At 37.0% G+C, this 27,980-nt stretch overlaps 2 protein-coding genes and 1 long non-coding RNA gene across 3 annotated transcripts in view; 1 reads left to right on the forward strand and 2 right to left on the reverse strand.

Annotated features, from left to right (window-relative positions):
- Positions 1-89: 89 nt before the first annotated feature.
- trpv6 (transient receptor potential cation channel, subfamily V, member 6) lies at positions 90-5,640 on the reverse strand. Its single transcript, XM_065245881.2, has 17 exons — positions 4,592-5,640; positions 4,218-4,378; positions 3,713-3,810; positions 3,510-3,632; positions 3,267-3,407; positions 2,867-2,965; positions 2,607-2,782; positions 2,368-2,514; positions 2,133-2,212; positions 1,752-1,887; positions 1,574-1,660; positions 1,412-1,488; positions 1,107-1,272; positions 966-1,032; positions 598-866; positions 415-521; positions 90-339 (listed from the first exon to the last, which is right to left on the reverse strand). The coding sequence occupies exons 2-17, from the start codon at positions 4,346-4,348 to the stop codon at positions 105-107; spliced, it is 2,139 nt and encodes a 712-aa protein (XP_065101953.2). The 5' UTR covers positions 4,349-4,378; positions 4,592-5,640; the 3' UTR covers positions 90-104.
- A 1,760-nt stretch (positions 5,641-7,400) lies between these two features.
- The window catches only part of ephb6 (eph receptor B6), a 56,408-nt gene continuing 35,828 nt past the window's right edge, over positions 7,401-27,980 (reverse strand). The window contains exons 6-19 of the mRNA XM_065261181.2: positions 18,801-18,956; positions 18,372-18,643; positions 18,145-18,226; positions 17,244-17,368; positions 16,098-16,260; positions 14,549-14,663; positions 14,377-14,432; positions 13,850-13,966; positions 12,943-13,190; positions 11,770-11,988; positions 11,376-11,525; positions 10,987-11,171; positions 10,165-10,320; positions 7,401-10,066 (exon numbers count right to left, since the gene is read on the reverse strand). Of these exons, the coding sequence (XP_065117253.1) occupies positions 9,961-10,066; positions 10,165-10,320; positions 10,987-11,171; positions 11,376-11,525; positions 11,770-11,988; positions 12,943-13,190; positions 13,850-13,966; positions 14,377-14,432; positions 14,549-14,663; positions 16,098-16,260; positions 17,244-17,368; positions 18,145-18,226; positions 18,372-18,643; positions 18,801-18,956 (2,150 nt within the window). The 3' untranslated portion in view covers positions 7,401-9,960. The remainder of the gene's footprint in view (positions 10,067-10,164; positions 10,321-10,986; positions 11,172-11,375; positions 11,526-11,769; positions 11,989-12,942; positions 13,191-13,849; positions 13,967-14,376; positions 14,433-14,548; positions 14,664-16,097; positions 16,261-17,243; positions 17,369-18,144; positions 18,227-18,371; positions 18,644-18,800; positions 18,957-27,980) is intronic.
- On the forward strand, positions 25,489-27,835 carry LOC135743459 (uncharacterized). The gene is made up of 4 exons (XR_010530523.2): positions 25,489-27,081; positions 27,164-27,311; positions 27,401-27,466; positions 27,541-27,835. It is a non-coding gene; the product is annotated as an uncharacterized lncRNA (long non-coding RNA).

Below are 27,980 nucleotides of genomic sequence, written 5' to 3' on the forward strand. Positions count from 1 at the left end.
TCTATATATTTAAATACTGTAAAACACTAAAATAATTCAGAATAACTTAACTGGAGCACATATCTTAGGAACGTGATCACCTACACATTCCTACCTAACCTGTTTTAGACATTTTTGATATCTGTGCAATCCACATTTTCTTCCTTTTCACTTTCTATACTCTGGCGAATAAGCTGCCAGCATTTATTTGGCTTCCTTCTGGGCATGTGCTTAATTTTCTCAACAGAATTCGTTTGAGATGGATCATTTTCCTCTTTTTTTCCCGATTCATCATCCCTGGAAAATGCATTGATATAGCGCCTCAACTTTTGGACCAATGGGTCATTGCGATCCTCCACCCTGGAATCATGAGATAAACATTAGACATGAATGAAACTCACTTTTGCATTGACACTAAGATCTGTGGATCCTTACCGGAGGTACCAGTGTTCACCAAGCCCATAAGAAAGACCACAGACGCCCAACCTTGGCCAAAGACACAGTGGAAACCTTCTTTCCAGCATCAGAGTAGTGGCCACTACCTAGGAACAGAGATGCACATGTTTCCAAATGCTCCACATTTTTCCAGAACAATTACAGTGCGACTGCACTACTGACCTGGACCCTCCAGAGTTCATCACGTTCCTGGGTGACCCTCCATTGGGTGTCACTCATCATGGCGATGAGGAGATTGAACAGCAGGATGTAGGAGACCACGCTGAAGCAGACATGGAGACAGTGCACAACTGGATGGGTGTAGATGGTGTGGTCCACTGGCAGGTCAATCAATCCAATACTTAATTCAAACTGAGAAAATATGCTGATGGGGAAAGAGCGGTATGCTGGTATAGCGTCAGCGCTTTGAGTCATGTATACCATCCACAAGGCTGAGCGAGGACGAGAAAGGTGATGAGTTGTGTAAGAACAAGCCATAACGAATATGTAAGTTAAAAATACACATTTTAATATCTGGTATTGTAACTAACCAGAAGAAAATCCAATGAGAAATATGAGGGACAACCACATGAACTTTGTCAAGTCTCCAAATATCGTCTACAAAACAAAACAAAACATTGTTAAGCTATGAATGCAGTTAAATACGATCATGTTTTTGTTCATCACTCTACCTTCTGAATCACAATGACGTAAGGCCCCAACATTTCAAAACCTCTGGCAAAGTACATCACGTTGGACCAACCGAGAACAAGAGACCAGGCCATCACCACAGCCTCTCCATCCAATCCACTCACCCTCTGAACACACAGAATCACAACCAAGCATGCATAGCAAACCCTGACAGAAAACAGAGACACGGTACAACAATTAATGCATGCATGTTGTGTTGTATAATATGCTGTAGGTGTAGGTGGAGACTATAGAATAAATGGGCTAATAAGACCAATAACAAATGCAGGTCACAAGGTAAACTTACAAAGTGACATGGAAAGGTCCTCCAAGGGCACTTTGGCCAAAGTAGCGTTTGGCCCCCACTCTCAAAATACTGGGAATCTGAAAACAATACAACATGAGTTGTTATAAGCCGAATTAGTGTTTTGGCTCAATCATTGTTTTAAAACTAAAAGATTATGCTGACCTCTAACAGCAGAATAATGATGGCCCCAATGACGCTGGAAACCTCTCCAATTAAACGCGTGTGATCTGCATGCGTTTGATAACTCTCCTAAACACACACACAAAGTAGTATTCACATGGAGAGCAGTCTTTGATATTTATGTTATATTGTAAATACAAATGGATATTGGGATCTCTACCATGAAGGTCTTTTGCATCTTTATGGTTTTGTCACTGTCTGCTAGTGTGTAATTCTCAGGTAGATCCTTTAGGGGGCGGTATATGCAACACAGAGTAAATATACTAATGTACACCAGGTACACCAGCATCAAAAACCTAGAAACAGATCACAGCATGTCAAAAATATTGCTGGTATGTAATAAACAGCTACCGTAATTACATTATGTAAGGTTTTGGTGCGCACCACTGCTATGCTAGTGATAACATATGCTGAATGCATGGAAAAACTTGAGACCAAGGAAAAAAATAAAATAATTTTTATTCTAACCTCTGTGTGTCTAAATTTTAACCTTAAAAATAACATTTATAAATACTTTCATGAGATGTATGTGATATGGCACCTGAAGTAATGTTTCCCATAAAGATTCCACTTCAGTCTGACAAGCTGTCGTACTGGAGTCAACTCGAGGATCTTCCGGGCCTAAGACAAAAAACACAATAATATACCATAATAAGATTATCATAAATAACATATTATACAAAGCAGCTAAAATTATTTGGTTTATGCTAAAAGAATGTTTTGGGACGGGATACTCCTATCCTCTAATTAATATGTCTATATGCACATGTACACACCTCTTTTTTCTGACTGCTGACAATAATCTCAAGCACAGAAAGGTTGTCCACTCTGGAGTCAATCTCAGTGAGGTCATAAAGGTTGGAGGACAGCGGCCCTAGACTCCACTGAATAACCCGTCTGCGGTTGACCAAGTGCTGGAAAGCCTGCATAGCATAAAACATTTTTAACTTTGTAATCCTAGAACAGGAAGAGATAGACGTTGCTTTGTTTTTGGATGAGGTAAATGAAAACTCACCACAAGGTTGCCCTCTTTAGCAGCGAGTTTGAATGGTGTGAGTCCCCTGTAGTTGGGAATCATGTCTAGAGGAACAGCGTGGTCCATCTCCGCATCTCGCATCATAAGCATATCAAAAATCTGACATGCTGTTGTTTTATTGGGCTGCAACACCAACAAATGCAGGGCGGTATTACCTGTTCATGAGAGCAAGATAGCCAGGATGTTTATATTGGTGAATAAATAATAAGGTATATAATTTATACGGTTATATTTCTTACCCAAGGAATCCTGTGCCCGTATATTGGCCCCAGCCTTTATCAGCATTGAGATTATTTCTTCATTTCCCACACAGCTAGCAAATGCCAGAATATGTTCACCTAGAGCCACACACAAAGTTTTTAATATGTTAAAACCTAAGTAATTTTTTTATTTTGTGATTTGCCATATAAAATGAGCAGTCTGTGAAAATATAATATTGATATCTTTAATATTGACTGAGTAAGGTCAATGAAATCAATGATTCAAATCAAACTTTGATGCTCCAAAAAAATCTTAATTACATTATGAGACTTTACAGGCAGGGTCACATATAATAATAATATAATCTCACATGATTTTTGTGTATATTTTAGTAACTTAATGATAGATCAAATCAAAAACACAAAGTGTTCATCTCACCAAAATACAGAAGCCCTCCTCTTCTTTTGCGAAAGTACATGCCTGTGACCCTTGGTGTTGCAACATCAGCTCCTCTAGATATCAACTCTCGGACTAAGTTGACATTTTGATTCACTGCGGCAATGTGAAGCGCAGTCAAACCTGTAGATGAGAGCATTTATACATCTACGATTCTTGCCCAAATAGCTGTGACATGACATTCATTTTATTTTTTTATTATTAATTTGTGTTTATGTGTCTGACCTTGGTAAAGTTCAGATGTCATTGGCTCATTTATGAGCTCCGGTGCCCCGTCCATTAATGCCACTGCAGCTTCAAAATTATCATTCATCATAGCAACATGCAGAGCGGTCTCTCCCAGCTCACCTGGAAGGCACAACCAGTCTCAGATCCACATTTAACACTGCTGTTGTCAATGTAGTAACAACAAAAAAACTGTTATTTACCTCTCTCAAAGATATTTGTTGTTGAGCAGTCAAGAAGCTTCTTTATACATGCAGTATTATTTTCCTTAGTGGCGGAAAACAGGGGAATGTCATTTTCTCTAAAAAGACACAAAGAGATCATCTCAACATCTCTATAACAGCAGGTGGGAACCATCAGACAGCAAATATCTAAAACTTCTCTAGGACTTTCTTAAATTATTTCATATTACATAATAAAGTGTGTGCTTTTAATAGGTTTAATTTAAGGTTAGAGCATAAAAATCTCAAATTGATGTTTTTTTTTTTTGTAAAAATTACACTGCAATGGTATGCATGGACGATGTGCATTAGTCAACAGAAAACAAGCTGTAGAACCTAATATATATAGTTTACATTTATTATAGAATGAATAGCAGTTTGTATAACATTGATCAGTATATTGCAAAACATAGGAATCCCATTGAAAATGTTTCTTACAGGAGACCTTGTTAATTTTTACACATATAAATTTATTTATATGTCGAACCTCTTGGTCTGCATGAGAAAGGTCTCGTCTAACATTTCGTTCCATCCTTTCCTGTGCTGAAGGCGGAATTTAAGTTGACTCCACCAATGGTTTATCTCCCCTGCAGCCGTTCTGGAGATGGCTGGTGTCATTGTCTCTGGAGGAGTGTCTGACCAAAAAGACTGACAAGAAAAACATTTACATTCTTTAAATAAGGAAAGCACATACAAGCTTTTGTATGGAAGCTTACATTTTGTGTCACCATCAAAGACAAAAACAACCCACCCCTAACAAACAATTCAATGCACACTCAGAACATAACCTGTAAATAAAATACTTAAAAACATAAATAATAATCCATTTAATGTCCAGATCAAAATGTTAAATATACCTACCTTTAAATTTATCCTAAAATGTTATTTCAATAGCTATATTAGTAAATGATGTATAACATATTTGTTTGACTTTGCCAGTGAACAAAGGCAGCAGTGTCTGACATCAGTATTTATATGTCTAGCTGATCCTGGGATGGAGGGAGGAGACATCATACAGGTGGAAAGAGGCAAAACTAAGGAGATCCAAAGGTTTGGGGCCGAACAGAATGACTGTGAATGGGAGTGTTTAAGGGACCCTTCTGAAATTTAGGAGACAAGCTAATGCACTGCACTGTATAGGAACTAAAGTCCATGTGACCCTTCAGTCTCAAAATCTTAGATAACATCATCAAAGTTTGATTTCAGCCATTAATTTATGATTTGAATATTTGACATTGGCTTATATAAAATATATCAATGATCATTACATGATGATTTTATCTAGAAAACAGTCAATTTAAAAAAAAAATTTGTCCTGTTGACCCAAAAATTTGGATTTTTATTTATTCTTTAATTTCATTATTATTACTAATCATCCTAACTGTTAGGATACATGAACATGATTTGGACTAAATTAAACATGTTAATCATAATACCTCATTTCGAGATTGATCCGTGGTCCATATTTTCCTGTCCTGATCCAACATCATAAAACTGCGTATATCTGCAAGTTGCAACCTAACGGAAACGAAACAAAACCATACCTGTCAACAATTTTAAAACTCAATGTCAGATAAAGTACATCAAACCTGTCCAAAATCAGCTGACGAATACCACGATGTTCTCGATGATTCAAAACAATGTTTGCATGCTGGATTGTTTACCTGTAATGTACAGTTTCTGTATCTTTCAGGCCCTCTGTCCGGTTACTGTCCGATCTATCGTCTGCACATAACGCGGAACATTTAATTCATCCTCCTGACAAAACCAAATGTCTTTCTTAGTGCGAGACTAAGCTTTCAATAATGTGATAATGGACTGGTCAAACAGATACCACCAGACCAGGTCAACCCATAACCGGTTTTTCTACTGCAGGGGTCAGGATGCTTTCTTCGTTTTCTTAATTGTAACAGGACAGACCACTTGTGCTCTTGCAAAAACAACAACAACAACAACGTAGTCTTTTGTTGTTTTGCACGTATGTTTGATTTTGTTTTATTAAAGATTTTGTTCCAAACATATTAGATAAAATTGAATTGCAAAAAATATTTTTTCTAAATAAATAACTCGGTTTTGTCCTGTTTTACATAACTTTTTTCCTAAAATTCCTTAAATCAGTATAAAACGAATAAGAAACTATATAAATATTTACTTAAGAAACAATAACGTTTTGCATAAAACAAGAAAAACTGCTTAGAAAATAATCAAATTCAAAATAAATAACAAGATTTTTATCTAAAAATCTAAAAACAGCTCTTTGTAGCTAAGCATAAAAAACTTTACACATTTCTCTAAAAATCATGGCACAGATGCGTTTGCTATCTTTAAGAATTTTAAACAAGACAAAAAACTAAGCAAAAAAATATGTTTTTTTTAGTTTTTTACCACGATAAATGTTTTCATTTGTTTAGCGACATTATGTAATAATAATATCAAAGTTTGGAGGTTTTACAGTAATATACAGTCATTATAGCCTACATTGTGGTCAACCAACATAGAACTAAACAACAAGTGATAATTGTTTGTTTACACCACAACGAACAAGTGTCTTAGTCATGTGAGAAGGGGTGTAAATGACACCTGATATATTCGTCGTATCAACTTTGAATGTACACGTTTGACATAATCGACGTGTGACATAAACTACCGCGAGAGCTGCGCTTTCGATTTGCTCTCGCGGTATTTTGATGTCATTCACCGAACGATCTACGCAGCAACACATGAACGAAATGATACGGGAATGCTTGTCTTGACCATACGTTTTAATGTCACTGGTATAATAACAGTTGGTCAACAACACTGTGTGAAGTACGTGATACTATTATTAGCTTGGACTACACGTTACAAAGTAATGGATGTTTTTTTTCTCAGGATGGCTTAGTCGTGTTGTTGTGCAATAAAAACACATCTTTCTATGTTATTATAGAGCTTTACTGAACATTACTTAAAGCATATGGTTTAACTGTTAAACCTCTTGAGAGTTACAAGTTTTTTTTTTAAAGATGAAAATGTATTATTTAGGCTAACTAAATGATGTTTATTTGATAATGTAGCCTATAAAAGATTTGTGTGAGGGTTAAATTTAGGGAATAGAAAATACAGAAATTTGTACAGTATAAAAGTTATTATGTCTTTATAGAAATAAGTGTGTGTGTGTGTGTGTGTGTGTGTGTGTGTGTTGGTTCAGCATTAAAATGTAAAAAATTAGTGAATTCAGAATACCAATACCAATATGTAAACTAAATTGTATTTTTTATGTCATAGAAATTATTTATAATAAACTGCACAAGTTTTCTGCCTTATATTGTGTGGAACCTGTAGTGACAGCTATGCATTTTTTTTTTTGCTACAGTATAATTTATATGTGTGTAATATATATGTTTTACATATAATTTAATTTATGTAATCTTTCAACAATTTTCATTAGTGTCTGGATATTGTATGCATTGCCCCTACCAGATCACAATCTCATACTAAAAACATGCCCAGTTCTGGGTAAAGCTGACACATACTGATCTCTAACTCTGCTGCTGTCAGCACGTGGGAGATGTGAGATGAAAATGAGACAATACACTGAACATAACAATATAAATTTGGTCCAAAAAGCAGAGTTGTGTTATAAAAATTATTATAAAACTAAGCTTGGTGTATATAACAGATTGGAGTCATCTTTAAACAAAATCATATATATTTTACAAATTTGCACAATGGTGGAATCGTGGTGATGAACAACTGTACAATGAAACAGATCGATATATACAACCACTTGATCATACACTCTTTTAAACTGTGCATGGATTTCTACACACAGAAATCCATTCACATGCCAAGCATACTTTTCTTTAACTATACACTTAAAGTCTGTCACACAAACACACACACTCAAAATATACACATATACATCTCGCTCTCCCATATCAGCCAGCAATAATAATCACATTTACTGCAAAAACTACCTTACTATGCTCATATGTTACAATGCAACTTTATGCTACATTATTTAAGGGGTGAGATGATCATGTACTTTGGGACAAGATCAGGTCTGGTCTGGTGATAGGAAATGTCTTTAGGATCAGCACACAGAAGCACATAATGATTTGAACCTTTTGCTTTTGTATGTTGATGTGAAGACCAATGTGATCATGGAATGTCACAGGTAACCCTAAAAACTACACTGACCTAAAGGATTATTAGGAACACCATACTAATACTGTGTTTGACCCCCTTTCGCCTTCAGAACTGCCTTAATTCTATGTGGCATTGATTCAACAAGGTGCTGAAAGCATTCTTTAGAAATGTTGGCTTATATTGATAGGATAGCATCTTGCAGTTGATGGAGATTTGTGGGATGCACATCCAGGGCACGAAGCTCCCGTTCCACCACATCCCAAAGATGCTCTATTGGGTTTAGATCTGGTGACTGTGGGGGCCATTTTAGTACAGTGAACTCATTGTCATGTTCAAGTAACAAATTTGAGCTTGGTGACATGGTGCATTATCCTGCTGGAAGTAGCAGTCAGAAAGAATGGGTACATGGTGGTCATAAAGGGATGGACATGGTCAGAAACAATGCTCAGGTAGGCCGTGGCATTTAAACAATGCCCAATTTGCACTCAGGGGACTAAAGTGTGCCAAGAAAACATCCCCTACATCATTACACCCCCACCACCAGCCTGCACAGTGGTAACAAGGCAGGATGGATCCATGTTCTCATTCTGTTTACGCCAAATTCTGACTCTACCATCTGATATCTCAACAGAAATAAGACTCATCAGACCAGGCAATATTATTCCAGTCTTCAACTGTCCAATGTTGGTGAGCTCGTGCAAATTGTAGCCTCTTTTCCTTTTTGTAGTGGAGATAAGTGGGGTCTTCTGCTGTTGTAGCCCATCCGCCTCAAGGTTGTGCGTGTTGTGGCTTCACAAATGCTTTGCTGCATACCTCGGTTGTAATGAGTTTTTTCAGTCAAAGTTGCTTTTCTATCAGCTTGAATCAGTCGGCCCATTCTCCTCTGACCTCCAGCATCAACAAGGCATTTTCCCCACAGGAAACCCTAGAAATGGTTGTGCATGAAAATCCCATTAACTGAGCAGATTGTGAAATACTCAGACCGGCCTGTCTCGCACCAACAACCATGCTACTCTCAAAAAACGCTTAAATCACCTTTCTTTCCCATTCTGACATTCAGTTTGGAGTTCAGGAGATTGTCTTGACCTGGACCACACCCCTAAATGCATTAAAACAACTGCCATGTGATTGGTTGATTAGATAATTGCATTAATGAGAAACTGAACAGGTGTTTCTAATAATCCTTTAAGTGAGTTTATACTGTTGCCCTATTGCAAAACAAAAACTTTCCTCACTTGGCACACCTACCGTATAATATGTGTACATCAGTCTACGTGACACAAAAGTTTTCAGCTGCAGGGGCAAAAAATGAGACTGACTGTACTGCAAGAAAACATTCTCTTAATTATTATTTCTTTTCTGTAAATATTTAAACATCCTTAAAACAAGATAAATTGATTTAGTTTTAAAGATACTGTTAAGCTATAAGTACTAATAAATCAAATTATTGCCTTTTTATTGTTTTAATACCTGCTTGAGGTTAAAGTTTAAAACAACAAGAAAATACTTTTCTATAAGGCAGTGGTTCTGAAACTGGTGAAAACGCAGGCTGAAAAATGTAAGAACCACTGCCGTAAGGGAACAAAAAAATACGGTTTTTAAGTATGTCTTATTTAACGGATATTTAAATATTTGAATTAGACAAGAAGACAAATTAAATACAAAGTACAATTTTTTTGCAGTGTGTACAGTTTTTTTACAGACAAAATTACACAACATCTAGTGCCATTGACCAAAAGTGCCAACAAAGACATAACAGTCAATAACTGTCCATTCAAAGTCTCTGATTGTCTTTGCAATTGATTGTGAAAGGAGTTTTCCTTCTGTGTTTATTTAAGGCGCAAGTTCATACTGAATGCCATAAGCAAAGAACCAAAAAGTGAGAGGTAGTGCAACAATAAAGGAGGAAGTCAGAGTAGGAATATGGAAGACGACAGGTTGGCAAGGAAGGGTGGGACTATAAAGTGAATAAGTAATAATTGTCTTCATCAAAGCTTCTCTTCCTCTTTCTTTCTCTCATCCAGTGTTGTTGTGGGCTGACACAGGCTGTGGGTTATACAACCCCCAGCATGCACTGCTGTGTTTACACAAAGTGGGAAGCCCTAGACTTCCACATGTCCCTGAGTAAGGTGTGTCCTGAGCTGTTTAGCTGCGTTTACGATCTTCCGCTGATGACCAAGTAAATTTACACCTACAGTCTGTACATCCCTAAAAACAATATAAAAAATAGATTTACCACATTAAAATAGACAATTTTTCTGAAACATATTTCATTAGTTTGTTTTTTTTCAAATAGCAAAACTTACTCCATTGTGAGCATGCTCACTCTTTCCAAACTGTGAAACTGTGCTCTTTCAAAAGCATCCTTATATCGATCCATCTTTAAAGCTGTCAGCCAATCACTGACTGTTACAACTGATGAGAGGTCTGTAGGGGTGGGGCTTAGCAGTGGCTGGGTGGGACTAAAAATGAGAAAAATAACATAAGATTATTATGCTTATATACAAAGGTTGAAAATTAACATGTATGCATTTGGCAGATGCTTTGATATCTATAGTGCATTCAATGTATACTTTTTAGGGGTGCACCGATAATATCTATTCTGAACCGAACAGCAGATAATATGCACAGCTATTCATGTACTACGGCTTTTGATCAGTAAGTCCTTATCGGTCGGTCTAAATAAAATCCCTATTAGTTTGAGTCATTTTAAACATGCATTTGAAAAATCAAACATAATCATGATACATATTTTTATTATCATGAAAATACCTAAAAAGGTTTGAAGAACAGAAATATAAATATATCCTTAAGCCTTTCCTGGAGCTGCGTGTCATAGCTGCGTGTGTATGGTTCTTCGTCTACAGCGCATATTGAGTTTCTGCACGAGAGCGCCCTCTGGCTTTTGGATGTAGCGGCATTTCACCATATTTCAATGAGAAGCATTGCAAGCATCATCGGCCGATATATCGGTGCACCCCTAATACTTTTTTATTTGTATACATGTTCCATGCATTGAACGCACAACCTTTAGCCATTAGCCACTGTCACTGGTGAGCAAAAAAGTTAATGTGAAGCCCTTATCTATTAAAAAAACACACACAGAACGTAGCATAGTTTGAACTTACCGGATGTGGTCAGCCTTCAGGGAAGCGGGGTGTCGTATGAGGCGGTCAAGAGATGACAGAAGAGAATCAAAGCCTGGTCGGTCCTGTCTGTCAGCCTGCCAGCACTGAAGCATGAGTGCATGAAGAGCAGGGGGACAACAGGTCGGAGCAGGCAAACGGTACTGATCTACAACTGCCTTCATTACCTACAAAGACAGAAAGAACGACAGATACATTCAATCGAAATAGAGATGACAATTGGAAGAGGCACAGAAAAACATCGATAAACTGAGAAAAGATGTGTACATGCTCTTATAATAGTCCAGTAGCTCCCTCTAGTGAACTGAATAGTATGGCATAATAAAGTGCATGGGATGAAAATCATGTGTGACTGTGAAATAAATCCTCACCTCTTGGTTGCTCATGTCCCAGTATGGACGTTCTCCATATGACATGACCTCCCACATTAGTATGCCAAAGCTCCAGACGTCACTTGCTGAACTGAACTTACGGTGCTGGAAAGCTTCAGGGGCTGTCCACCGTACAGGGATCTTACTACCCTGACAGAGACAGACAGAGAGAAACATTAGATGATATGCAATGACAACACACATTAACAAATTAAAACAAAGCTATCTGTGGTTAAAAAGACACACCACAGCAAGCAATTTCATCAGTCTAGGTCAAGGAATAATGGGTTAGGCAACGAGATTTAGGATGGGAAAATGATATAAAACATTAGTGGATCACAGTGCACATTATCATAAAGGGAAAGAATATATTTTTGGACTTTCCAGAACACACCAGCGATGCAGTGTAGGTGGGCATGTTGCGGTCCAGCCCCCTCATTAAACGTGACAGACCGAAGTCAGACACCTTACACACAAGGTTCGAATTCACAAGAATGTTCCTCGCTGCAAGATCACGATGAACAAAATTCCTCTCTGAAAGATAACGCATTCCAGCTCCAACGCCTCTCAGCATGCCCACCAGCTGTAGCACACTAAACTGATCCTCATTCTCCTTTAAAAATATAAATAGTTGTAGTTTGACTTTACAAAAATACAATAATAGATGGAACAGGGAAGAATAAGCAAATGGGTGATTCTCACAAAATCCAGATTTAGAAGGTGTCCAGCATCAGAATTTTTAAAAAGTAATTGAAGCCAATTTTTTTTGCACATATAAGATTAAGGTCAGAACTTATAGTGTAACCATTATTTTTAGAGGATTTAAAAAATATTTCCTATAGAATTATTTACATTTTTTAGATTATCATTATCAAAAATGATCATTACCGCAACATAATATTACATTAAATATATGCATTTACAAACTCATGTTTCGGTAATGAGAACTAAAAAGTTAGGTACTATGACAAACACATTTTCAACTTTTATCTGGAGAGAAAAATAAGAACTGCTTACCTGGCAGCCATCTTGAGTCTCACAGTCAATTTATGTCCCTTCCAACTATTTATTTTTGAAAATGTTAGTTTCTTGAGGGCTTAAACAATGATTGAAAATTGTTGCAGAAGATGAGAAAATTGGTCTAGGACACATTTATATTCCTTATTATTGTCTCTTCATTTACCAATGATCACCAAATATCACATGTTTCTTTACTGTAAATGTTTATAGTATAACATGCACTGAAGTGTTTAATTTTTTAGATTTTTTTTAATTATAAATATTTCCATGTCAAAAAACCCAAATCCAGTCATGGACATGTTGTGGTAATGAAAATTTCCCCCTTAAATGTGGAAAAAACAACACAATTGGTTTGTATGATGTCATTTGAAATCATGTGCACAATAGTACATGAAGAGATGTTTGTAACTGTATGCTTCTTATTTTGATAGCATTTACTTTTTTATCAAAATGTTTCATGACACCTCATAAGACCAATTTCGCGAGAATCACCCACATGTAAAAGGCATCAGAAAAATCATATATACTGTATTTGATGGAGCCGTACCCTCAGAAAGGCATCAAGTGGGCCGTTCTCCATAAACTCTGTGATAATACGTTCAGGTGGGGTGCGGGTTATCACACCCTCCAGTTTCAGTACATTGGGGTGGTCAAACTGGCCAAGGACGCCTGCCTCGCTGAGAAACACATTCTTCTCTCGGTCTGTCACTCCCCAGCGTAAAGTTTTAACTGCAACCAATACCTCTCTACGGCCCAGGGGTCTGTACCGCCCACGGGACACCTCACCAAACTGAGCTAGAAGGAAAAATGTATACTTTGTTTTACACTTTTCTAAGATATTAAAAAACAAGAATGAATCCGAAAAAATATATGAAGAGTTCAAATCCAAAACCCTTGAAGTGTGTTTTCTTGTAAATGAGCATTTTTTTGTAAGGCTCTAATGTTTAGGTTGAGTAATTTCACTTTAATGGCAATGAAAAGGTTATTAGTAACTGAAATGCCTTATTTTCACAAATGTCACTTCGGTCATTTAAAAATTGTCTATCTTTTTTTTTTTTAAAATCTCCACTTCTAAAAACGTCTCCAGTCACTCTTCAACTGTCCTCTCTGAATAAAGGTAAAATGCGTTCAGTATCCTAATATATTCGTTAAACCTGCTTAAACTGTGTAAAAAAGCTTTTGCATCTTGACATACAGGTATGCGTGCCGTCAATCATCCAATTCTTCTTCAGTGCAAAATCATCATGTCGTTTAGTGGATTCTGCCAACAAAGCTGTATTTCTGAAAGACTTGAGGCAAGTATGGCGAGAGCATTCTGGTAATATCATTATCAAATTTTTTATAGAGATGGCAATTTTGCATCTGAGCTCCTCATATATTAAATATTTTTCACTTTATTAAAACTGTATGTTATTTTGCCTCTATAAAAGGAGCAATTTCTCCCAAGTACATACCAGCACCAATGACCTCTTCGATCTTTAGGTGAGCAGGGTCAATTTCTCGTGCAAATTCTTTGACGGCCTCACTGGGGTCTTCGTAAGTGGAGGGGTCTACGTAATATTTCACTCCACCTGGGTGAATAACAGCATCCACGTTTAACTTCATTCAGACCAAGTGATAATTGGCTATACTACAGACATGCTGTCAGGGTGTTTTCAGGCCAAGTCAAGTAAAACCACAAATATGTAAAACCTACTGACACAGCAGGAGATTTATAGCCTGTTGTCACAATACCAAACGTCTCACAAACCACTTTTCATTGTGGTGTAGACGGAGTGTTTCACAGACAGCCGGTTATTATATAACAGCTATAATTACCCACTAGTCTGAATACATACTACTTTAGAAGCTTGAAATATGGAGTAAAAAGTGAAAACATTGTTTTTTTTGCTCTTTATTCAGATCTTGGCTGTATTAAACCACACATTCTGTAGAGTAGATCAGACAACATACTGTAGACTACACTGAAGCTTTACTGTACCTCTGTTGCTGATGTATCGCTGCAGTCTGTCACTATAAGGACTCTCTCTTCTTTTACTAGAGAAAAAATAGCGTTACAATACAAATATGTAACAACAGTTATGTTCTATTAAGTTATTTTTTTATATACAACAATATCTTTCTGGTGAGGTAAATAGTTTTGTTGTACATACCTTTTAAACACAAACACGATGATGATTGCTGTTACAACTAATAGAAATGCTGCCCCACCCATCACTGATCCAACCATAAGAGGCAGACGGTTTTGAATCTGCTTTGATTGTTCCTCTAAAAAGAAACATGGGATTAAAGTTTAGTTTGGAAATATAACTTATACAGCTATTGTGCCAGTTGTAGGAGAAATTGCATTATTCAAGATATATAATTTAGTCCAAATGTCTATGAAAACATATAATAATGTGCTTTTAAATATAAGCAAAATTGTGACATAGATAATTTAAAACACAAGAAGCTCCTAACAATCTTTGCAACATTTTCATATTATCCTGGGATAACATTAAAGGTCCAGTATGTAAATTTTTAGCAGGATCTAGTGGTGAGACTGTGAGTTGCAACCAATAGCTAAGTCTACAGCTCACTGCTCACTTTTGGTTTAGCCACCACAGGACAAACATGTGATGATGTGACATAACAGTGACAAAATAGTTACAAAACGCGATCTATAGAACAGTTTGTCTGTTAAGGTCTACTGTAGAAAAATGGCGGCAACAACCATGTAAGGGGACCCGTGGTGTATGAAGATAAAAACGCCCAATTTTAAGGTAATAAGAACAATACTGTTCATTTTGTAAGGTCTTTATACACCACTGATAATATAGTTACGTATATCAGATTGGATTTCTGTCAAAAGATCCTTCTAAAAGTTACACAGTGCACCTTTAATAATAAGATAAAACATATATATATATATTTTCCTGTCAAAGCTAGCTTTAGTGCATGCTGTCATATGTGTTATTATGCATTTATACTGTATGTTTAAAACAGCTATAAAGAAAAGAATCATGGTGAAATCATAAATACCCAATGATACAGTAGAATCAGTGACTATTCTGTGAACTACAATATTTATTACAGCAAGACAACATCCAATAAAATCAAGCACTTTGAAAAGAGTAGAGCTAGTGCTAAGAGCTAGGATGATTGTTATAGAGACAATATTTGTCATGGCAAAATATGCTAATTCTCCAGCTTCCCTTAATATTTGATTTTTACCATTTTGGAATCCATTCAGCTGATCTCCAGGTCTGGCGCTACCACTTTTAGCATAGCTTAGCACAATCCATTGAATCTGATTAGACCATTAGCATCATACTCAAAAATAACCAAAGAGTTTTGATATTTTTTCTATTTAAAACTTGACTCTTTTGAGTTACATCGTGTAGTAAGACCGACAGAAAATTTATAGTTGTGATTTTCTAGGCAGATATGGCTAGGAACTATACTCTCATTCTGGCGTAATAATCAAGGACTTTGCTGCTGTAACATGGCTGCAGCAGGCACAATGATATTACGCAGTGCCCGGAAATAGTCCCCTGCTATTGAAAGTTACCAAGGGGATTATTTTCAGGCGCTGCTTAATATGATTGCGCCTCCTGCAGCCATGTTAATGGCATGAATATGTTTGCATAATAATAATGAGTCATTTCTAGAGTCCTAAATGATGTGTGGTATTACATAATATGCGGTATTATTTTGTCTCACCCATTGCTAAAGTGCTGAAGTAAATGGTGTGGCTGTAAGGTCCATAGCCCCTTTCGTTTCGCGCACGAATCTGGAAGGCGTAGATGGAGCCTGGAATCAAACCTCCAACTGTTACTGTGTTAGTTTCACTGAACACACTCACAGCACTGTCCTCATCTGAACCCTATCAGAAGAGACAAAAACAATATAACAAATATACAAATTAACTAGTCTAAACTGTGATTTTCTGTTAAAAACCTAAATGAAAATCTGTGAAATGAGGGAAAAATGAAGAACATAGGGTCACTCTTTTCAGGGCAATTCAATCTTCAAGCTTTAAAAAGGACACAATCACTATACTCGAGTCCATACTCAAAATGTGACCTCTGCATTTAAGTCGTGAACACACACACACATACACATGTTGGCATATGTTGTTAATGGGGACGCAATGCATTTTCTATTGTACAAAATGTATATTCTATTCCCCTAACTTACCCCAGTCCCTATCCCCAACCATCACCAAAAGTCTTTAATCTATGAAAGAAATTCCATTTAGTGTTTTTTTTAAGCTGTTCAGTTTACGGGGACACATGAAGTACAATAGTATAGTATAATAAACATGTCATTATACACCATGTCCCCGTAAACCACATATACCAACCCACACACTCCGTCAATTAAAATTGGTACCCCTAGCTGTGACGTTCAAAAAGTACAGCTTTGAACATAAATAGGTAGATAAATATTGGTACCAAACATATACATATCTGTATGTAACTAATGGTATTAGGACGTTTTTTAAGAGTACTGTCCCAGTGACAGCTGGGGTACATATTTTGACCTTTTTTCTAACAGTGCACAGTGCAGTGGGCAGCTATCCCTGCAGCGCCCGGGGAGCAAAACTGGAGAAAACATTCCTTGCTCAAGGGCACCTCAGGCGCAACCTGCAGGCCATGAGACTCAAACCAGCAACCTTCGGCTTATAAGCCAGACTTTCTAACCATTAAGCCAAGAATGACCAAAATCTTTTCAGTGCATACCTACGGTATGATTTAAAGTTTTATGATGCATTTGCATGCTTTTTGAACTCTGGAATTCTTCAAAATCCTCCTTTTGAGTTCAATAGAAAAAAACATTATTGGATCTTGAGTTACAGCTTATAACCTTATCGTAGTATCGAAGCTGGTATTCAAGGATGTCGCCATTGGGCCGATCAGGCTGAGGCCATGACAGTGTGATGGAGTCTTGAACTCTGCTCAACTGGTGCAGCATTGGAACCTCAGAAGGCACTAAAGAAACATGACAAAAAACAGGAGTATTAAAACAAGTAATGAACAACTGTGAACACAAGGGGGCCCTATTTATTATAAACACTTCCTTACTACCACATTTTTTTGGCTACTCCATAATTCCCTATATTTAAATAATATATTTATAAAATATATTTGTAAATGTAGAGTAACATATACACATGGTTTCACATGCAAAATAGTCCCAAATACATATACATGATTCTTTGCTGCATGCTTGACCGTTAGTAAGGCTGAAGCTTCATCTGTACTAATGAGGTCATGAGTTAACCATTCTCTAATCCCGCCCTCTTCACAGACCCCCATCTCAACCGAATATCTTCATCTGTTAATCAGTCATGTGGAAGTGCATGGCTAGATGACTCAGTCCTGCTATTAAGCTATGGGGGGTAAAGTTGTGTACATTGTATTATATAGAAAAAGAGTGAGTAAGAGAGAGTGAGAGATGAGTGATGTTTCCCAAGTTTCTGTGGACTGCCACATTGATTATCCTCTCTGCGTTTTTCATCTCTTTCTATCCGTCTCTGCGTTTCTGATCATGATACGAGTTGACAGGATATCGTGACCTCAAGCCACCTGGGTCCAGAACGAAAAATGATGAAGGGAAAAGACAGATGGACAGAAATAAGGGCGAAAGAAGATAGAGAGGGGTGATAGACGTCTAGACACATAGATGACAGAAAGGCATCAAAACAGAGCAAACAGTTTGATGTTCACACGTACCGGCGCTAACCCCGATGTTTAATTTCTCTTACCTGATTGGCTGGTGGTGAAGTTGATGCTGGCAAACTGAGGTGGAAATGGACTTAGTGCCGATACTTCATTTATTGCCTGAACCTGTAAAACCAACTCATATTGCAGCTACACTTTTTAACGTTTGACGTATATGAGAGACTGGGGCTAGATGTCTAATTAACTGAATATTTCTACTGATACTACTAGAAACCATCCGATCTCTGTGCCTCTGTAATGGTCTATGTACCTGTATGAGGTAGGTGACTCTTGTGAGCAGGTTTTTGAGAGTGACCCTCGTCTGTTTTAGACCAGTCTGAGAGGGGGAAAAAGTAACCATCTCTCCACACCAAGAGCACATGCTGGGTGGGGTGTTAGTGGCAGAAGGGCAGATTCGACACACCACCCCATACCACACTTCACTTCGACCCCCCATATCTGTGGGTGGTCTCCATCTCAGTGATACCCCACCTTCTGCGCTCTCATACTCCCATGAAAGGGACACTGGTGCTGATGGAGAACCTAGGAAAGAATATAAAAGAAAAACAGATCTTCTATCAAGTAATGATTACCCTCTAAACTACTTTGGATGAGTTGGTTTGGTTAATATTTATGAGGACTGTTTATCCATTGACTTGAAATAAATAATCGATGAGAATATAGCTGGTTGGTGATTTACTTGTGCAGGCTGTAGTATTAGCATCGGTGGGGGCGCGGTAGAAACCACTCCGACACTCGCAAAGCTTGGAGCCTTCTGAACTAGTTCTGCTGTTAGCCGGGCACTCCGTACAGGATCCTGAGCCTGCGAGCGCTTTATAGGACCCAATTTGGCACGCTGTTGGAAAAAGAGAAAATTAAAAGACTGTAATCGTGGCACAAGATGTACTCAAGCTGTCGGGAAAGTGTCAGATTCATACTTTGGGATCCTGTCAATTACACCAGAACTGAATGCGGATCAGATGAATCATGTACAAAAGGGGTGTATAATTATCCAATTGGATTCAGTGAGTGCCATGAATTGTAAACGGTTTCAAAAAAGATTGGAAAAACTATTTGTTTCAAACACACAATTAGTTGGTACAAGGCTCTGGAGTTAATAAGGCTTCTTTTATCCTTTTAAATTAGGAAATGAAAAAATGCATGTCTCATCTTCCAAACAAACAAAATAGATGCTATTCATATAGCTAGATGCACAATTACTTCAGACTTCTATTATGTAAAATATGAAACACAGCTTTGAAATGGAACCACTTGCCTCCCCTTTAAAAAGACAAATAATGCAATTCCTGTGACTTTGTTGCCGCTGATTGACTTGCAAGGACTTAATTGGTTGCTTTATATGAACTGTTGTGTCATGATATATAATGATACAATCAGCAGTAGTGATCATTGGAGATCAATTGTGACCCAGCCTGAAGCTAAAAACTCACAACATGTACAATGTTTTTTATATAAAGAGGAAGCACTGTGAATCAATATGTTTATATAGTTGAAATGTTTAAATACATCAAGCGTAATGATATCATTGAGTGTAGAACACACACATGAGAGAAGTTTTGCACTAAAATGTTTTGTTATGAAAAGCCTGTGACTCCTTAAAGTGTGTGGGGGAGGTCTAAAGTTATTTAATGCATTCTGACTTATAAACACTGTTCAAAAATTGGATTCCTCGTGTTAAACATAGGCAAAGTGTCCAAAAACAGTTAGACTTAGGACAGATTATGTCGAGAGCCGAATGCTCTTCGCCAGGGTTAATAAAAAATTTTTTGAACATGAAATATTTATACATAACAAACTTGCTTTATTTCTTTTATGGGCAATTTCTCTGCAGGAAGTACAGTGAAAGTCCATATATGGGCACTTTAACCGGAATATTGCACGCACAAAATCAACAGCCCAGTCTCACGAAATTTCGTTATATAGTCACGTATTTTTTTGATTATTTTTTCGTGCTATTATCACGAAATTTTCGTGTTTTTTCGTGATCGTATAAAGAATTCCTGTTTTCGTGTGATTATCACGTATTGGTTACTCAACTGTTTTGTCCTATTTTCTTACCATTGTCGCTTCGGTTTAGGGTTAGATTTACATAAAATGACATCCCTAACCAAACCCAACTCTAACCCTAACGCCAGGCGACATATAAAAAAATAAATCAGAAAAAATAGTATAAACCAATATATAAAGTGACATTCTAATGCAAGCACCAAATCTAACCCTAAACCGAAGCGACAATGGTTTAAAAATAGGAAAAAGCAGTTGAGTAACCAATACGTGATAATCACACGAAAACAGGAATTTGTTATACGATCACGAAAAAACACGAAATTTCGTGATAATAGCACGAAAAAGAATAAAAAAAATACGTGACTATATCACGAAACTTTGTGAGACTGGGTAGAAATCAACGTCACCAAAGAAGTGTGTTGTTGTTTGTGAGAAACCTTTAAGCTTGGTCAGTGTCCCAAAAAACCCAGCCTTATGGAAACAATGCGGGGAAGAAGTTGAGTTGTGCATGTGTGTTTGCTTAACGCTAAATTTCGTTGAAATGGGGCGGTCCCAACAAGGTCATGAGTCGCAGGCGGTAAGTAAAACTGCATCAAATGTTAGTTTTTTGTTGGCAATCGTCGCGTAAGTGCATATAATGTAAACGACTTGAACATGTAGTGAATCATACAGCCCTTCCAGAAAAACAAGGAGTTTTTTTGTGATTGTTGCGGGCAAAAGTCCTTGATTTTGCGGCACCTTTATTTTAAAAAATGCGATGGAATATGCGGGATATTTATGCAATTTTATTTGATGAAATTGCCCAAATTGCGTGAACTTGCAAAAACTGCATGAACTTGCAAAAACTGTTTGCAGCTTTTCAATGATGTTTACGTTGAGTAATTACGTCACTTCCTAACATTCCCATGACAACAGGGGACATGGGTGCGCATGTGTGAAGTAAATGCATATCTTTCTACTTTCTGCTAAGATATATGACTTTTTGCTATGGGGTGAATGCAGGGATTAAGAAATCATGCAAGCCCCGCATATTTTGCGAGCAGAAATCTGCAATTTATGCAGCAAAAGTGCGGCGTATTTAAAAAAATGCCGCCCCTGAATAAATATGCGGACTTTAGCTGATAATGCACTGAATCATACGATTCACGTTTTTCTAATGTGATTGATCATAAGTTATTTAGAGATAGTGTGATAATGTTTTGTTTGTTGTACTTGCTCGTGACTCACTCTGGCTGTGGTACGCCTCCCGAAGCTCGGGTTTATACGGAAATGATTGGTACAGCTGATCTGTCTTTTATAAATCTGATAAAACTAAAGACTCTTTGGATATGTGAAGCATGTAAGACTACTCTATAGGTACTTAAGATTAATATGAGATAAGCAGAAACAGCGTGTGTTATGTAAGCATTATCTACAGGACAGATAGAGATTTAATTTCTGTCAGTCTTGAACTGATCACAGGTCCTCTGACCTCATGTGAACATGACAGGCCAGGCCGCAGAAATGTAACAGATTTAAAAAAAGAGAGGAAAGGAGAGAGAGATTTGAATTTCCAGACAGCTAAAAGGATTTTTATGTTCTGACTGGCTCATCAGATTTGATATTAACTTTTAAACAAGAGCACGAGAAGTGAGAAAGACAGAAAGATAGACATGGAGAGAGAAGATGAGAGTGTTTTCCATCTATTTTTCATATAGTTGGATTATATTATCCAGTGTGTTCTTTTATAACGGTGACAAAGGACAAGTTTCAGCTACAAAATTGTCACACTTCTCAGACATCTCCCTACACCTTTCAACATCTCGCCCTTATATTCACACTTCTCATCCAGCCAATCACAACTGCTCATTTCTCTCTAGTGGGCAATTTTTGGCTACCAGGCATTTAGATTTCTCACAAGTTGTACATTTTTGGGGCCATTATTAACTGACCCAGATTTTTAAATAAATGGATTTAAATGGGATGACACAGAGTAAGATTTAATACAGAAGATTTCCTTATGACATGCACATCTGGAATTACAGTATATATAATGATTCATTTATTAGCACCAATCTATAGGGCTATATTCATTGCGAGAACTGGTTTGATCTACACACAAGTTCATAAAGGGCAATTTGGCATCTCCAATTAACATAACCTGCATGTTTTTGGACTGTGGGAGGACACTGAGGTAAACCCACACTGACACAGGAAGAACATGCAAAAAAAGACCCAAAGACCCCCGACTGGGGCTTGATTGAAGCTTTTTGCTTTGATGCTATCCCACCGCCCCAAATTTACTAATTTAAATCTTTTAAATCACTGGTTATGCTGAGAGTGAAGGAACACTTTCAAGATGCTGAAATCACTGTGCTGGCAGTAAGTGTGTGAAATATTTTATCAGAATTTCGTTCATGTTGTATGTTGTCACTTTTCACATACCAGCAGGAGTGGTGTGACTTTGGCGTTGCCAGCTAACTTCATAATGTTACCAAAAATGTAAATTCTGTCACAAATCTTCTTGGCAAGCATTGTAAAATATAATGCCATATACTTTCTATTTCCAATAATGTTATAAATACAATTTAACCCTTTAATAACTAATTAATATGTATATAATCTATTCTGTGTTGTGTTCTCATAAATGATACAAATTATTTTAATCATTTTGTTTAGAAGAATTATATTATTTGACTTTTAACATATCACTTCCATTTTCACAGTTAAGTGCTGTGTCCAAGATGACATTTAAGTGTTTCTCTGGCGCTAACAAATATAAAAATTATCCAGACCACAGTCATAATGAAATCCTGTCCTGTCCTAATCAGTTTACTGAAAGTGTATGTTGGTTGATGCGGATTGAGGGGGAAGGGTTGTTAACAGATAAAAAGGGCAGACTTCAAATAATCAAAAACAAGATAATAAATAGACATCAAATAGGGAGTGTGTTGTATTCAGAGGAGCGGAAAAAAACATTGAAAAAGATGCAGATGAAGGGAAACTGTAAAAGCAAATAGGCAGAGAGAGAGAGAGAGAGAGAGAGAGAGAGAGAGAGAGAGAGAGAGAGAGAGAGAGAGAGAGAGAGAGAGAGAGAGAGAGAGAGAGACCTCACTGAAGTGTATAATTTGCCGTTGACATCGTACTTGGTATTTAGATCGCTGACCCAATTTCTCTCTCTTTTTCCTCTCTCTTCCTCTCGTGGCTGCTCTCATTCTCTTTATTTGGCTTACAGCGTTCTGACTAAAGCACACAAATACAGAAATGCAAACACACACAAACACACAGATTCATACACAGAAACATAAAGGTATGCACTTCATTATTTTGTCCTCTCTATCTGTGCTGTGAATCTCAGACAACATTGAATTAGCCGCAGGAAATATAGTTATATACCATTAATCTCCATAATTATGCTATTTAATTTACATCATTTCCTTGTAATGCTCTGCTTCTCCTGGCATTACACAGCACTGTGTGTTTAGTTGCAGACAATTCAACATTTTATTATAGCAGGGGGTTCTCTTATTTCTTATTCTTACAACAGATTTTGTACGTTTTTTTGTTGTATGTTTTTAAACAGTCAAATACACACAAAATGTTTGAAGAGGTTTGTTTCTTAAAGGTGGGTGTATGATCTCTGAAAGCCAATGTAGATATTTGATATCACCTTAACAAACACGCCCCTACCCCGATAGAATCTGGACCTTCTTTTGATAGAGCCACCCCATACATATTCACAATCCAGGCAATGATGTCGGTTAGTAGACACGCCCCTTAATGCTGATTGGCTAAGAAGTGTGTTTTGGTACTCGGCCCGACTCCCTTTTCCCAAGTGTTTTTCAAAAATCATGCACCTCCCCTTTAAGTAACAATATGACAATAACAAGAAGTGCTTTAAAGACAGCAATATTATCTTATCTATGAATATATACTAAGCATACATATATGATAAAAGTGATGTGATTGTCAAGTATTTACATACTCAAAATGTGACCTCTGCATTTAAAGGTGCATTGTGTAACTTTTAGTAGGATCTCTTCACAGAAATGCAATATCATATACATAACTATATTATGAATGGTCTATAAAGACATTACATAATGAACTGTATTGTTTTTATTACCTAAGAATGAGCCGTTTTATCTACATACACCGCAGTTCCCCTTACATGGAAGTTGCTGTCATGTTTCTCCAGTAGCCCTAAATGGACAAACTGTTCAACAGAGCGCATTTTGTCCCTACATTGTCTCAGACGACGACATGTTTGTCCTGATGCGGCTACTATATGCGTTTTAAAATTGTGGGGTGCGCTGTTGGTTGCAATTCGCAGTCTCACCACTAGATGTCGCTATAATTTACACACAACACCTTTAACCCAGTGAACACACACACACACCACTGCAGAGCACGGACAGCAAGCCTCGGGTTACCAGCCCAACTCTCTAGCCATTAGTCCACAGCTGCTTACAGTATATCAAGTGATTTTAAAACATTTGAATATAATTTCATTGTATTATAAAACAAGATATTAACACATGCATTTGTAAATAAAAATAGGACCTTTAACCAAAGTTCACATTCTTTTTTTGAATCATTGCTGCAACTTCAAACAAACTGGTATTAAGGTAATTTTTAGTAGAAATATCAAGTCCAAGAAGAGCAACTTGTAGATAAAATGGATAACTTGGACAGAAAAATAAATAAAAGCTAGAGCCTAGAAAAATTATAACCTCTTCAATACGATTTAAAAAAAAACTTTAAGACTTTAACAAGCTGCTAATGACAAGAGTACATTTCTACACATATTAGGCAATGGGGTCTGTTTAATGCATTATTCTGATTGGTTGGAGAAATGTTCCACGGGTATGCATTATTTTTCGATAAACACACACCTGACCTGACCTGTCAAATGTATTAAAATAACCACCAGAGAAATGTCTTGGCAATGTCTGTGGTAACCGTAGTATAAGCAGAATAATTGACTGCAGTCCTTTGAATTATTTGAAAATAATGCACACCCTTGGTGTAATGGAACCCCACCTTGCGTCCTTGAATGTTCATAATTTCAAGTAATTCAATGGCCAGTTGTCAATTATTCCTAACTTATTTAACAGTTGATACCAATAGAACGATGCAACTGCATTTGGATTTCTACCATTTTAGCCAAATAAAGAACTGATTAACATGTGAACTGAAAATTTTACTGCAGTGCACACACCAGTGACTAAAAGACAGGAATCAAGAGTCTGCCTTTATGCTTTATCTGAATGGTCTTTACATCTTTGAACCACAGTCTAAAAACATTTCACAGCAAGTCAACAACACCCCTCCTTTCAGGGTTGCTACAAATCATACTGCTCTTTAAAACATCAGAGTAGTTGTAGCGGGACGGCATTCGTCAAACTTTTATGACCCCCTCCCCCACCCGGTGACAGTTGCTATCTGACAGGTCGTTTTTATGACCCTTTGACAGGGGGGCGGGACCATCAATCAAAATCTGTACAAGTTGTCAACTTTAGACAGAAAGTATTTAATGGTTTTATTGCCGGTCATTTAGAGTGATTGTTTTTCCTGAGTGTGTTTTATGTTAAGCGTATGGTGTCATGTTTAATGACGGCTCGTGTTTCGACATTTACTGTTTATTGACATTTGATGTCAGATCTCAACCATCCTCCCACCTTTGCTCGCCCCGTGCGCTTCTCAATACTGACTTTCACACCGCGGGTGTGTTGTTGAATCTAAAGTTTTGCAACAGCATAAGTTTATTTAAAGGCAATCACTAATCATATATATATATATATATATATTAGATGTACCATGCTACGCTTAAAGCCGATGTTTTCTATCGAGCTATAGTTTCTGATCAGACACAAAGTCTGAACTAAATAAAATTTTAAACGGTTCACGAAGTCCGGGAATCTTTTCATGACCTGGTCTACAGTTTCACGCGTATTAAAGATCCGGCGGTGTCTGACAAAGCGTCGGGTGATTGTTCATATCTGTCATTTAAAATAAAGTTAATAAATGTAATTCTGTCCACTATGGCAAAATAGGAATTTATTTTAGATTTAGGGGAATCTTTAACCATGTCTCTGATTAAAACTTTTGATTGTAACATCACAAGTTATTTAATTAAATATTCTGTATACGGGTATAGTTTAAGCAATGACCTGAGCCATTACCTTCGGAGCCGTCAATACTACATTCTTTAGACGATAGTCTAAACTAAATAAATTTTTTAAACGGTTCAGGAATTCCGTGAATCTTTTCATAACCTGCACTATAGTTTCACGCCTATTAAAGATCCGGCGGTGCCTGACAAAGCGCAGGGTGAGCGTTCATATCTGCCATTTTAAAATAATGTTAATAAATGTAATTCTGACCACTATGGCAAAATAGGATTTTATTTTAGATTTAGGGGAATCTTTAACCAGGTCTCTGATTAAGACATGTGTATATGTGCACAGATGGTGACAGAGAAACTTATATATGACGTTAATAAACTTTTAAATGTTTTTAAGACGTATTCACCCCATTTTGGGGGTTTTATTTTTAATTAAAGGCTTCTTAAAACATGTGTGAATATGTGTATATTATACAAAGAGTCTTATATTGTCTGCTCTGACAAAAATAAAGTATTATTCTAGACTTAGGGGAATTGACTGCATGTGTCTTATAAATACAACTTGATAATACGTTTGTTTTGTAAAGAGACTTCTTTAAAGTCACGCAAGAATAAAATATTTTAGTTGTAACTGGTTAAACTTAAAGCCGATATTTTCTATCGAACTAGTCTATTTTCTGTACAGACACAAAGTTTTCTGATGCTGATATTATGTCAGTGTGTGTTTGTGTGGGGGTCGTGTGATGTAATCTTTGCAAAGTTTATGACCGAACCTTTATTGGGGAGCGACAAGAGATCCCCCGGAATCAGTTTGGATCGAGCAGAGCTGTTATACTCAAGTCTATTGGTACGTATGTGTTTCGCTGTGTTCGTTCCAGTATTTTGTCTGATTTATTTAAAAACTAAAAATTCGATCTCTGGTATTGCAGCGAAATTGTCTAAACTGGTATTAACTATTCCTGGTAAATCGCGGAGAAGAGTGCCCTGAACAAAAAAGTCAGACCGAGACTAGAACCTCCCGCAGCGTAACACGGAAATCTTGGAACAAAAGAGACGCCGACTGGCTCGTGTTGTCCGGTGTGTTTTTATTTAATCCTGTTACAATAGATTTAAACAAACTGGTTTGGTTTAATATTTTCTAATAACATGTGTTATCTGTTTTAAAGGTTTGGATATCAGAGGCAAAGCGAACGTTGTGTGTACTATTGCAAAATATATAGCGGATCTCCACGGTACGTTTATCTTGCATAAGAAAATTGTTTTATTTAGATATTTGTCCTAATAACTTGTTTTTATCTGTTTACAGGTTAGGATACAGACCACAACGCTTTGGACGTATCTTTAAAAAAGATTAAAATCAGAGACTTTTTGGATTTGTCTGGGGACATTTTAAACATTTTGTGGCAAATTGGATTTAAAACATTCCGGATACTGGATACCTAGTTTGATTTGTCCACAGAGCTTGTTTAAGACGTTTTCACCACATTTTAGGGGTTATTTTTAATTAAAGGCTTCTTAAAACATGTGTGAAAATGTGTATATTATACAATGAGTCTTATATTGTCTGCTCTGACAAAAATAAATTATTATTTTAGATTTTAGATCAATTGACTGTGTGTGTTTTATGTCAAGCGTATGCTGTTATGTTTAATGACGGCTCGCGTGACAGCTTGTGTTTAGGCATTTGATGTCAGATATCACACTTCCTCCATCCTTATTCACAATCCCTGCATTCTTTCACAGGGG

The sequence above is a fragment of the Paramisgurnus dabryanus genome, chromosome 13 (assembly GCF_030506205.2).
Source record: "Paramisgurnus dabryanus chromosome 13, PD_genome_1.1, whole genome shotgun sequence".
Classification (NCBI taxonomy): domain Eukaryota; kingdom Metazoa; phylum Chordata; class Actinopteri; order Cypriniformes; family Cobitidae; genus Paramisgurnus; species Paramisgurnus dabryanus.